Here is a 13,968-nt window from a genome sequence, read left to right on the forward strand (position 1 = left end):
GCACAGAATGCAAGTTAAAAACTCTCATATCTCCTCACTCTTAATTTATTACCTGCCTGCAGCAGACACTGGTTGAGGATATTTTTATTATAGAGTGGCAATTAGGCCATATTGCATTAAACATGAATGCTAATAAATTCATTAGTGTACCAAACAACTAAAGATTACATAAAGTATACAATGGCCACCAAGAAAAGGCAGCCCCAACTCTGCTCCTGACAAACAATAACATATCCTGAAGGACAGCACCATCCTCTGTAGTTCTGATTGGCCTGAACTACACAAGGCAGAAATATACTTTTAATCTCATTGCCTTGCAAGGCGCAGGTGTGCTGTGGAAGGGCAGAGAGCTCTGTTGCATTAATACCTACACCTACCCTGCCACCATCAAGTGTCAGGTCCTGGCATACTTTTATTTTAGCATCAGATCCTAGCAGTTTCTGTGTGTCTGCAGAGGCTTTTAATATTTAATCAGAATTAAATTCATTCTAAGTTCATTTTAAAAACGTATCTAATATTATACCAGAACCTATAGTAGCCCCCCACAAACACAAACGAGTTGCTATCGAAATGTATCCAACTGTGGAGGAACATTCCCTCATCTTAAGATGAGCTGCTTTTGCTGTCCTAGGACTACATTTCAGGAGTGGCATTCTACTGAACTGTGGTGGTGCAAAAACCATAATTTATTTCAATGTAATCACATTAAAATATTTAATTTTAATGGAATCACATTAAATGGTGTAGACAGAACTACCTATGAGAGCGTTGTGCTTTGGAGGTATGGCTAGTCACAGAAACCAGTTGTTGCTATGATTGCTATGGTACAGCCCTTAGCGATCATCCTTTCCTAATCACATGTTTGTGTGAGGGCAAGTCTCCTGTCCAAGCCAGTCATTGATGTCACTTGCAGCAGAATCGTAAAAGGTTTTATAGTGAATCTTTAGTGAATTTTTATACTTCTATTGGCTACCAACTAGGCACTAAGCAAACATATTTTATAAATGTATAAAATATTAGGTACATATTAGGGACACATTACCTTTTGTATGTACACCTAATCTATATGATCCAAATGTAAAAATTTTCCCTCCAACGTTTTCTATTACAGACTGTGGAAGATTCTAAAAGGGAGCAAACACAGGATTTGAATTTTTATAAGCAATGCAGAACCAGTGAAATAGCAGCACACTTCAAACCCTAGATGCTGGCTTCAAGCTTACTGATAGGAGCTTATTTCAGTTGTGGCACACTGATAAGAGGTAAGGGCAGAAAGTTAGCTAGTTATCATTGCTAAGCCACTATGAGAATTTGCTGTCACACTATAGCATCCTGCTAGTTTTATCAACAGAAACAGTCAGTTGCTTAAGCTTGTTGCAGCAGACACTCATTAAACTGCATATTCTACAAATCTAATTAAACATCACATTTGGCTGCTTAACAGCTAAGTATCGATGTATGCAAGACTGTGTTAAAGGATCACAAATAAAATAATCTTTCTCCCACTGATGTCAATTGCTAAATGCCAAATGCAGTGGCTTTAACATTCTGCGGCAGCTAAAGATACAAGTCTTAATGTACATCTACATGAATAAAGAAATTCATACCTTAATTTCACTGATTTCCCGTATCCATTCCTTTACTAGGTTATTTAGTTTCCCCAAAATTAGAATTCTGTTGATGGAACACATTAATAAATTACACACAATGAAGAAACTGGGTTAAGGCACTTAAACTCCCTATCAGAGAAAAGGGAACTAAGAGTGTAGCAGAGGAGCTGGAGAATGTTTCAAGTAATTTGTCAAAGCTAGTCCGGAAATTATTGATTTTATTTAATTTATATCCCACCATTTCTCAAAGGAATAGGGTGAGGCATACATGATCACATATATTCCTCAAAGCAGCTGCCCAACAAGGATGGCAACCAAAAAAAAATGGCCTAACCTGCTCTTGTGCCTTTCACAGCAGCTTGAGCTGCAGAAACCCACCAGTGAAGCTTTCCAAGAAATGGAGATAACCACCAGCAGCTAACAGATGCAGAACAAACTGAGTTAAAGACACAATAACAGGGGCCTTTTGGCATTGTACTTGCAAAGCAGATTAGCTGAGATAAGTGGCCCAAGGTCAACAAAAGTGTGTCATAGTTGAGCTAGTATTTGAACCAGGTCTTTCAAAACTTTATAAATTAAACCACTATTTCAAATTATAATTTAATAGATATTTGGAGGAAAGTATTTTCATCCGTGGAATATTTGCCACCTACTTTTATAGCCGGGTTCCATGCACAAATCCAAGAAGCTAAAGGCACTGCCTACACTAGCTTAGTGGCTAGAGTAAGCTACAATACAGACCAAATAGTATTTGGAAGACAAGGGTTTCAAATTACTAAGGCTTCATTTTCTACCCCATCATATGCTGGCAGAGTGGGCAGGAGGGGACAATGACAGGGACAGGACATACCTGATACTTTCTGTTCACAAAATAATGCCTTCCTCCAAACATTAACTTAAGCAGCAAAATTCAGCACCTTATACAACTCAAAGTCTTGCAGTATTTTATTTTTACTATAAAGATAAAATACCTGTCTGGAATTTTGAAAAATACTCAACATTTCCCCAATTTTGTAACTGCTACTGAGTAAGAAGAGCATACAAGAACCCACAAACCAAAATTACTGGATACAGTTAAGATTTCATTTATAAAATTTCATCATTTTTTAATGCTTTATTCTTTCCCATTCCCAAGTCAATAGTTGTCTATTATTTCTTTTACTAGTAGACTCAGGTGGTGAACGCTGTTAGAATTGTAACCAAAATGTGACACTGAGAAACAAGAGGGAAATAAAAGCACACTTGGGTATTTGAGACTTTCGGAAGTACAATATATATGGGGGGGAAATGACAGGGCCACCCTTTTTCAACAACCCAATGAGGACTAAACATGCTAAGTCACCACAGAGTGTCTGAGGGAAAATAAACATGGAACAGTAAATGGGAGGGGGGGCATGTGGAGAAGAAAGGTGGAATGTCCTTGGCTTAGAATAGATTATTGTGTTATTGACACATTGCTGACACAGAAGGTAATCATGCCATTCACCTGTGCTATGCAATTCCTGGATGTTACCAGCATGACATGGGAGCTGGCTGTGCAGAAACAACAACTATGCTGCAACAATAACCCATCAATGAACACTAGACATTCCAGAAACTTGGATTCATGCACAAATTAAAAGACACACTTTAATGGAATATCAAGCTATTGTTCAGAATTGTATAGCATTTCCATTACTGTGACCTGAAATAATTTGAAGATCTATTTTCAAAGTTTTGTGATTCCATAACCCCAGTATAGATTGTCACCTCTCCACAGTATATTTTGTATCAATAAATGTCGTATTTACCTGCGTTGCAGTTCCTCCTCCTCTTCGAAGACACCAAAGGGTTTTAGGGTTTCAATTAATTTCTGAGTAAGAACACAGTCAATCTCCTTGGGGGCAGCTAAACTGATAGGTGAGGTAATGCCATAATGCTTCTGTGGTTGCTGTGTCTGTTGTGATCCCTGGGTTGTAACTGGACTAGTAAAGGTAAGTAAGACAAAATTAAGAGAGATGCAACATCAACAAATCCATTCATTGCAGTAAAAAATAATAATACAAAAAATGAAAGTGTTTACTGGGGCACATGTCCAGCTGTTTCTATACTATAAAAACATAGTTACTTAAATTGGTTTAACAACCTCTTAACAATAGCCAACAACTCTGCTTTGTTCATAATCAGGGTAGTTAAACTATGGTAAATAAGCAAACCTTCCAGATTAGTGAACACAGTACAAGAGTGTGGTTCTTTATATTGAGCTCTTTGACGCCTATATGGAATTAAACTGACCTACTTTGTACAGTGACTGCAGACTCAGGCACAGTACCATTGCATGTTGTATGCATTTCACTCAAGCAATTTCAACCATATGTAATTGAAGGTTATCTGGTTGAAATTCTGTAAGTTAAATGCAAACAAGACACGAGAGCTTTAAAGCACTTTCTGTGTCATTTCCACTTGGGGGACAAGGCCCTTTCTGTGTTCACACAGATATGGTTTCAAGGAGGCAGTTTGAGTACACCCTTTTGTGTATACACGCCATCCCCAGAACATAACCCCTGTGTAAGATGTGATCACACTGTAACTGCAAACTGTTGAGAAAAACATGAAGCCTTAGAACATCAGAGTACCAAGCTGGATCAGGCCAATGGCCCATGTAGTCCAGCATCCTGTTCTCACAGTGGCCAACCTGATGCCTGTGGGAAACCTGCAAGCAGGAACTGAATACAAGAACACTTCCCCCTCCTCAGTTTCCAGCAACTGGCACTCAGCCTATCTAATCCTGCATCCTGGTTCCCCAGAGACCACCCATATGCCTTGTCTACAAACAGAACACAAGGGCAGTAATCCTCTCCTGCACTGCTCCCCAAAAACTGGTATTAGGAGGCACACTTCCTCTGAACCTGGAGGTAGTAGTTAACTCTCATGACTAGTAGTCATCCCGGATGAGCGGGAGAATTTGGAAGTAGTAGGAGGGAAAATAAGAATATTCAATAGGAGGAAAAGGGAAGTAGGTAAAATATTAACATTTACGGGGTCCATTTGGGTATGGGAGAAGCGGAGAAGGGAGCTTTTTCCTGGCCTCTCTCCCCTTACCAAAATGTGGTATTATGATAAAATGGCCCCGTTAAGGGAGCTCATCCTAAAGGAGGTAGGGGATAAATTAAAGGAGATCACAACTGAGGAGATGGCGAAGAGCTGGGGAACAGAAGGTACGATGGAACAGGATTGTGGTACTTGGAATAAGATTCATTGGTTACGGAAAAGACAAATTTCCTCTCTGCTAAATTATTATTAGGAATTATTACACCCTTCGAAGAATTAGTGAAAGGATATAGGACAGATAGGGCTAGAATAGTTTCAAAATTTTATAACGTGTTATTAGACAAAGAGAAAGGAAAGTTTGAAATAATATTGGAAGCTAGATATTCAGGAATAGATTTTAGATTGGGAAAGAATCTTTCGGCAACCACCCTTTGTTGCGACCTCTAGGGTAATCCAGGAACAAGGGTTGAAGTTGGTACATAAATGGTATTACACACCTGTAAGGTTATATCATATTACAAAATCTGGAAGTAAGAATTGTTGGAGGAAATGTGGAGTGATGTGAACATACAGTCATATGTGGTAGGATTGTCTGTCTGTTAGTTAATGAATTCTGGAAACAGATTGGTATAGAAATATCGGGAATTGTGGGTAGGAAGGTGGAAATATTTAAATTAATGGTTCTTATTAGCCTGAGTAGCACCAAGTTAGAAACAAAAGAGGAATGTAAATGGGTAAAATTGATGGTAATTACAGCCAGACAGATTATAGTGGGTAACTGGAAAAATGCAGAAGAGCTAGGGGTGAACGAATGGAGGAAAAAAATGAAAAAATATTAAAATCGTAGAATATCTAACTGTGAAGATACATAAAATTAAAGGGTTTAAGGGCAGTGAGAAGGAGTCGTCGGTGATGTGTACTATTTGCAGTGGCGGGCAGGTTGTAGAGTGATTTATGGCGGTGACCCCCCCAAGCTCTACAACTATGGGCAATCCCCCCCAAAAGCTCTACAACTTTGGACAATCCCCCTTTTTTGTAGTCCAAAAGAAAAAAATAGGGTTATACATGGGGGCATGTTATACAAGAAAAAATACGGTACTTTTGTATGTCCCACTTCTCTCACCAGTCAGTCATTGGATGAACCGGTGTTTACTGATGAACAAAGTTCTAGTATCAACTGCTCTGTGGGAAATATTGTAGGTAAAAGAGGAAGGCAGCTGAAGACTATCTTAAGGCATGACACAAGATGGGACTTTTGCTCCACTACTCACAGGACCATGCACTTCAACTGCCCTGTGATAGATACGAGCGGAGAGGCAAAGAAGACTGAGCTCAAGGTACTTAGCTATGAACCGCCCTCTCACCTTTACACATATACAGCTAGTCTACCTGCCCTGTGAGAAAGATTCCGACAACTTTTTACATGCAGATATTGCTTTCTGTGATTTCTAAAAAGGTACTTTAATGTAACTTACAAGTCACCTTAGAAGGATCTGTATCTTGAAAGGCAATATATAACAAATTGTAATGAATACTCTATCCACTTTCTCCATTCCATACATAATTCTATAAATCTCAATCATATTCCCACTTTCTCTAAAGTATTAAGTCCCATAGGTTAGTTGCTCCACTCTGCTGATAACTTTGTCTGCCCCTTTCAACACCTTCTTGAAATGTGGCAACCGGAACTGTACACAGTATTCCAAACATGCTTACACTATAATTTTGTATAAAGGCATACATATATGTTGTAATTTCCATCCCTTTCTCAATGATCCCTAGCAGACAATATTTTCAATAATTCAACTGAAAGAAAAATACTTGAAGAGAAAGTTAGCACACATCAGGTTAAGGTTACTTAAGGTTACTAGGATAAACCCCCATCTGCAAACTTTCTGAAGAAAACCAGATACAGTCATACCTCGGGTTACAGATGCTTCAGGTTGCGTTTTTTAAGGTTACGGACCGCCGAAACTCAGAAATACTGGAACGGGTTACTTCCGGGTTTTGGCAGTTGTGCATTCACAAAAGTGCCGAATCGCGCTTTGCACGTGCACAAAAGTGCAGAATCGCAACCCACGTGTGAGCAGACACGCACGGATCACGTTTGCAACCCGAGCATCCACTGTAGATATTAGCGTAATTGTAATAATGGGCTCAGCTGAAATCAGGAACAGGCTTCAGGAATAATCACTCCTTGCTTTCTTCTCCTTCCCTCTCTTCTTAACAGAGATTTCCCATCACTGTTTCTAACAACACTGGATTCCAGCGTAGGTAACGCAAGCTCATTTTATTTCTATTCTAGAATAGCTGATATTTTCATTGTTTCTATATTTATATCATTTATAAAGGTGCTAGTACTAAAGTAGGGACAATTTCTTATCTAGACACATCTAGCTGAAAGCAACATCTCTGCAGCACTGTGCCAAGTAGCCAGATTCTAAGTGAAATCACATATATTGGGAGCACCCTGAAGAGTCCTAGTGGCCTGCAAAGAGACCTACCCCAGAGCCCAAGGGGCAGTGGGGCTTGTTGAGGCTGCTCAGCCTCCCTGCCTAATAGCTAATGTGTGGGGTAGAGAAGCAGTTGCTGCTTCCCTGTGCGTCAGCTGAGCAGCCTCAACAATGCTCTGGCTCACACAGAGGTTCTCTTCAGGTTCTGAGGAGGGTCACCTCACAAGCCAGGCCTCCTCTCCAGGGCGCTCTCCATTTCTACATTCCACTTTCGACTTCCAGGCACCGTGTGTATGTGCGGTCGCACACAAACAGACTGTGCATGAATGGGGAGTTGCCTGTACTTGTTTTTGCTTCAAGGGCCTAACATGGCCTCACCTCTGGAAAGCACTATCTAAAGTTCGAGGCTACCATATCCTGAATTACCAACATTGATGCTCCATATGAATACTGGAAGCTGCCTTATACAGAGACAGATCATTGGTCTATCTAGCTCAGTACTGTCTACAATGACCCCTACCAGCTCCCCAGGTTTTCAAACTGAGGGCTCTAAGCTCTTCCTGGAAGTGCTGGTGATTGAACCTGGGACCTCCTGCATGCAAGGCTATGACCCTTCTTCAGTCATCATTATCAGTGAAGTGTTAACACAAAAAAAGTATCACAGCAAACCAATGTATTCCGTAGTTGATATGCCATTAAAAATAAAAACAATCTGGACATCAGGCCATAATGAGGAGTATTAGCTATGTGATCAAACCAAACATACCAAAACAGTTGACTATTTTTTTACTCAGAGTAAACCCACTGAAACTTAGTCCTGGTGATTCATTTCAGATGGTGACCTCTTTAGTAAATATTGGACATTTAATATTTTCATTTTGATTACCTTTTTTTGGAATGCCAGTTATCCAGATTAGCCATGGTAAATGCCAAACCATCAGGGATCACTAATAGTGGCTAATCATTTTAATGCTCAAGGACCTCTACTGAATACAGAACAATCCACAGCCAGTTTAACCTAGAAGTACATCCTACTGACTTCAATGAGATTTGCTCACTAGTAACAGTGATCAGGATTGCAGCCTTAGATCCATTATTTCAATGTAAACGTTTTTTGGGAATCAAATCCTTTTTCCGCATTGCAACTCAATACAGTTCTGCATTTACCATATCCTTTTTCTCTATAGTCTCTACCACAAGTTTATGATCGTGCCTGCTTATTAGTTCCCAGTTCTTTGCCCAGCTCCCACAAAGGTTTGAAACAGAGCAATATAAGAAGCCTTAATAAGAAGCTATACTGTAAAATAAACTATGGGCTACTGCATATAATAATTCTCTTGGATCAAAAAATATAGGAACTAGAGGGAACTAAACTAAACTCAGCTTCATGTGTCTACAGTGTACTAATCTGGAGAAGAGAAACCACCATTTAAAAATAATTATAATATACAGTGGAACCTCGAGTTGCGGACATAATCCGTGACAGAGGCACGTCCACAACCCACAGTGTTCGCAAGCTGAAGTGTCGTGTCTGCACAGGTGCCATTTGGCGCTTCAGTGCATGCGCGAAGTGCGATTTAGCACTGCGGCGAAACCCAGAAGTAACCCGTTCCAGTACTTCCGGGTTTCCCACGGTCTGCAACCCAAAAACACGTAACCTGAAGCAAATGTAACATGAGGTATGACTGTAATTACTAGTACTGTGGGGATTTGGGGCGAAATTCCAGTTTGCATTTGTGATGCCCCCAAAGTGATCTAATTTAGCAAGTTTATTTTACTTGCAGTCAGTAAACAAAGCTAAAAACTTTGAAACTGACAGTTTCATGTCTAATACTGCATCTGCAACTAGCATCCACTTGTTACTAATTAACATATGCTAATGATAAAACTCTGCAAAAAAATAAAGGTCTGAAACATTTTCTGTACATCACTGTTAGTTGTACAACATGCACATACATTGTTGACTTGAATTGTACTTATGAAGCTCTGCCCCACAAGATGTTCAAAATGGCTTAAATTCCATTACAAGCTGCAAATGAAGAATTTATTTTCCATATAATCCAGTAATAGAAAACACTATAACCGTCACTAGACTTGTGTATTTGTGTGACAAGTCAAAAAATAAGCCAGTTGACCTAGCATATGTTTTCAAAGCATCATCTTCATTAGAACTAAAATGATACTGCTATGAAGAAACTTAGTGGGCCCAGCCTGATTTCTGTCATTTTCAGCAAACAAACACATCCTAAATAAGTCTTTCCTGAGAGGCCCCAATTCTCAGGAGAGACTTTTATTATGAAGATTAAATGATTTTTATCCAGCCCTGTCTCTAAAAGAAGCAAAGGGTGGAAAACAACAATGCATTTAAAAACCCCGAAAGCCAATCATTATTACAACTAATATTTTCAAAGCTTCCAGAAATAAAATCTTTCAACGTCTTTGGGAGTTACAAGGCAATGGAAAAACCCTATTCTACATATGGCCATACTTTCATACTAATTATGAATTAAACACACTTTAATCATCAACAAGTTTTATAGTAGAAAACAAATAAACCACTCTCATCAGTGATTCATTTTTTTTCCACTCAAGTCTACAACTTGTAGCGAGCAAAAAAAATTATGGTTGTCAAGCCCCCAATCCTACCACAAAGGGAGGGTTTTTCCTCTCTGACCATACATTACACATCCCAATATAAGCTGAGCTCAGCCTAAGGTTACAGTAAAACTGATTATAATGTGGTTAGATCAATTCCAAGAACAATACAAAGACACTCAAATCAGATGTTTAAGCACCATGCAGAAACTATGGATTCTCCCTTCAAAATGCATAGTGTACTACCCCTTTAATCAGTTGCATTTGATTCTAAAATTCAAACTAAACTAAAATTTCCCCAAAAGATTCTAAGTCCGCAATACACTTCCACAAAGTGCAATGCTTACTTACTGAGGGAGAACGGAGCTAATCACTGTTACAACCCAAACAACCTTTCCTCCAGTTCCAGTGCAGAAGAAACAGACAGAACTAGTTTATCTTTTCTGATCCTTATGATTTTATTAATCAAGGGCACAACCACAATGAAAGCTTTCAATCCTACTTCCCTTTTATGTATTCTGTCAGTACTGGGAAAAGTTATAAAGTTCCTTCACCCCATGTTGCCTTGTTATGGCACTCAAAGATCTAAATAAAACATTGAAAAGCACCACTATGCTCCATCCCAAAGAGCCTTCAACTTGGCTCCAAAGAAAATTCAACATTGACTGCTGGGGAACACTACCTTCACAGCAAAAACAAGGCACGAGAAGACACTTTATTATATAAAGTGTTTAAAAACAATGGAAAAAAGAGAAATAAAAATTCCAATGATGTATTATGTGATGCTCAGCAACCTTTTTAAAAACATTAAGAGTATATTTCTTAAACTGTATCTTACATACATGTACTCGCAAACACATTTTTGTTAGCAAATTCATCAGCCTTCATAAGCAGTTTGCAGTAATGTTGCAGGAGGGATGCTGTTAGAAAAAGGGGAAATCCTACTTTGTACATGCTGAAGGGTATTACAGGTACTGGATCCAAGTCCATCAAACACCAGTCCTCTAGAGCAGATGGGGGGAGAAGGAGAAGAGAGGGAGGGGAAATTCCATAGTGTAAGCAGAAGTCCTCATGGAAACTCAAAAAACACTAAAAAGGTCTCGTGGGGAATGCATAAGTTGGAAAGCCCAGGTAGATCAGCTTATTCTGGAGTAAGGCTCCATGTAGCCTTGCAGTGCCAGGAGTTACTTTTACTTTATTGAATTCTATTATTTTGATAAATTTGTTTTTCTTTGTTTATTTATACACTATTGTGTTTGATATTAGTGACCACAATGTTGGTTTTTTAAATGCTATTGTGATTATTGTGAGCCACTTTGAGCTCAACATTTGTTGATGGAAAAGCGGGATACAAATATTATATCAAATTAAAAACAAGTCTCCACATTTATATCATGTATTAAACTGGTAAGTTTTTGAAAGAACCCTCAATTTCTCTCACTTAACTGAGCTCATAAGGGTTTGGATATAGCCTGATCCTCAAAAGTATGTATAGCTCTTTACTTTTCTAAAGTGGTCCTTTCAAACAGAATTATGATGTTGGCAAACAGGCAGATAAAACTTTACAATATTTCATTGTAAGTTATTCATCTGCTGCAGGCAATGTTCAAAATTAGCCAGGCATATTTTGCAGCTGGCTATCAACCACTTGTGACCAAGTAAAGATGCCTGGGCACCAGGATAGCGCCTCACACCTCCACCACGTAGAGGTGCATGCCTGGGATCACTGTTTTCACACACTAAGACCCCATCCTATAGAATTCAGTTAGATTTTATCTGCACAATCAGAATGAATTCCAGGAACCAAAATGCTTTTTCTGTGCAGCAGCCACAATTAAGAAAAAGAGGTAGAAATAGGCCAATATGTATGTGGACTGTCCCTGGATCAAGTGACTTTTCTTCTTAAAGTTCTCAAAGTTCTTAAGTTAGCTCAAGGTTGTCAGATGTTTAATTCATAATCAATCACAGTCAACCAATCATTTGAAAAATAAGACTTTAGAGCCACCTTACCCCACAATGGCAACTACACATTCCATTTTGGTTTAAAGAGCCATTTGGCGCCTAGCTTATATATCTGAGTTTCTAACACTGGCTGCATGGGATAGTCTCTTAAATTTTTCAAAAGTAAATGTTAATGAAAGAATACATGAAACAAATCCATATTAGAAAAGAGGGAATGTGCTCATTATCATCACCTCAAGTCACCAACTAGTTTTTCATTCAGGATCTTACAACTTTGTTAAACTAGTTTTTGCAAGACATTCAGAAAGGAATCTGAAACAACTGTTCCCAAAAACAATTAAAAAACTTGTAACATACATTTCACAAACGTATACCCACTATTAAGAATTGTCAAGGATTATTTACCTAACATACCCAGCACACAACTATGGCAAAGTTCACACAATGAAAACAAACGTTTATTTTGTAGACTCTCCAGGGGTTTCTGCAATAGAATGCAACTAGAACACACAGTTCAACCCCCAGCAAACATTGTGTATCAGAAAAGAGCTGCACACAAAATTATAAATGTAGACTTGGGCTGTGCACATACCATGCATTTAAAAAATACACCCCCACCTACATCCTGGGAACTGCAATTTGTTCAGCACGCTGGGAATTGCAGCTCTGGGACTGGGAGCAGAACTACAGTTCCCAGAATTCTTTTCTGGGGTGTGTGTTGTGCTTTGAATGGGTTTTAAATATATGGTGTGCACACAGTGCCAGTTACCCCAAATAAAATTTGTTTTTAATAAAAAAAATGCGTTCACGAGCATGACAATTTCTCACAAGGAACACGGTGCAACCAAACGAGTGCCAACACATCTACATAGAACTGTATAGCGAGATGTTCAGCGGCCAACAGAAAACCTCTAGTTGGAGAGAAAACAAAACAAAGGAGGACGGGGGGTGGGGGAGGCTAAGGCCACAAAATAAGCTGGCCCTCTCCAGGTATTACTCAACAAGAGGCGTGCAACTTTAAAAAGCTGCAGGTGTGCTTCAGGCGAGATCTCCTAAGCAGCACAGGATTTTTCGTTCGCGTTACAATTCGCGCCAGCCAGCCCCCCCCCCCTTCAAATAACGTGTGGCGGGGATGCGGGGAGGAAGGTGGGCAGGGATTTCGCAACACCGGCGGGAGGGAGGCGGCGATGTCGCTTCCAGCAGTTGGTTGGCAGACTTTTGCCACCATCCGGCTGATTCCGGCGCGCGGCGGGGCCTGCGCACCTCCCCAGATAGGCCTCGGCGCCCGCGAGACGCCGCACATGCGTCCTCTCTCTGCCCCACAAAACGCTCACCCCCCCCCACAAGGCCTGAGAAAGCGGCAAGAGGGCCGAGCGTGAGGCGAGGCATGAAATGCCCGTCGCCACTTGTTGTGGGGCTACGGCTGAGGGTTGTAGGCGCCGCCGAGGCCGCCCCCTCCTCCCCCGAAGTTCTGCGCCAGGGCAAAAAAAAAAGGGAGGGAGCGAGAGGAACGAGGCCCTCAGGCGCCGAAACACACACAGAGAGAGCGAGCGTGGGAAGGGAGAGAATTTGTGCGCCAAGGGAAATGAGGGCCGACGAGGCGGGTTCAAACGCAGGGCCTACACGGCGAGGAGGGGAAGCCGTGGGTCCCGGAAGCGCTCGCTCAGGTTGCCTCCGAAGTCCCCTGCCAGGCTTCCCGGGGCTTCTTCCACCCGCCCCCCCCTCACGCCAGACCCGGCCTCCACTTACAACGGCATCGTCTCTCCGGCTGTGGGTTAAGCGCCGCCACCTCTTCCCCGGAACAGTCACTCTTCCTGCCCCTGGGAAGCGGGCGACGCGAGCATGATACGGGCCTGGCTCGGGCCCTCTGGCCGAGCGGGGAGAGCCGCTTTGCTAGGCCTGGTGGCCGCCGCCGCCGCTGTTGTTGCTGCTGCCGCCGCCGCTTCCTCTAGTCCTTCCTCTTCCCCTCCGGCCTCCTAACATGGCGCCCAGGCGCTACCACAGCAACGTTCTGGGGCGAGGGAGGGGAGGGGGAGCAGAGGCGTGCAGGGCCAGTTGGCGCGCTGACGCAACGGTGGCGCGCGCCCTGCGTCGAGAGACGTGCACTCCCGCGCATGCGCCAGGCCTTTGCGTTGGCTGGCGGGAAGTGTAGTCCTTGCAGGCAGGCGAGTTCGAACTTTTGAAAGCTGCCAACGGCTGGCGCGGCTGCTGCGCAGGCGCCAGAGGAAAGGACTCGCTTGGTGGCGCGCAGATTGCAGTTAACCCGTCCTTTGCTGTTTATCACTCATTAAATCCACTTTATAGGAGGACCGTTAAAA

At 41.5% G+C, this 13,968-nt stretch overlaps 1 protein-coding gene across 3 annotated transcripts in view; it reads right to left on the reverse strand.

Annotated features, from left to right (window-relative positions):
- Window positions 1–13,687, reverse strand: part of PAPOLA (poly(A) polymerase alpha) — a 41,026-nt gene extending 27,339 nt beyond the window's left edge. The window contains exons 1-4 of one of the 3 annotated variants that reach the window (XM_081919964.1): window positions 13,400–13,685; window positions 3,401–3,574; window positions 1,608–1,674; window positions 1,043–1,124 (exon numbers count right to left, since the gene is read on the reverse strand). In XM_081919964.1, coding sequence (XP_081776090.1) covers window positions 1,043–1,124; window positions 1,608–1,674; window positions 3,401–3,574; window positions 13,400–13,407 — 331 coding nt within the window. In that variant the 5' untranslated portion in view covers window positions 13,408–13,685. Of the gene's footprint in view, window positions 1–1,042; window positions 1,125–1,607; window positions 1,675–3,400; window positions 3,575–13,399 lie in introns of all 3 variants that reach the window. The other 2 variants (XM_081919963.1, XM_081919965.1) reach the window with 2 other exon arrangements.
- Window positions 13,688–13,968: the final 281 nt, after the last annotated feature.

This window comes from Podarcis melisellensis (assembly GCF_964234715.1).
Source record: "Podarcis melisellensis genome assembly, chromosome: 1".
Lineage (NCBI taxonomy): Eukaryota > Metazoa > Chordata > Lepidosauria > Squamata > Lacertidae > Podarcis > Podarcis melisellensis.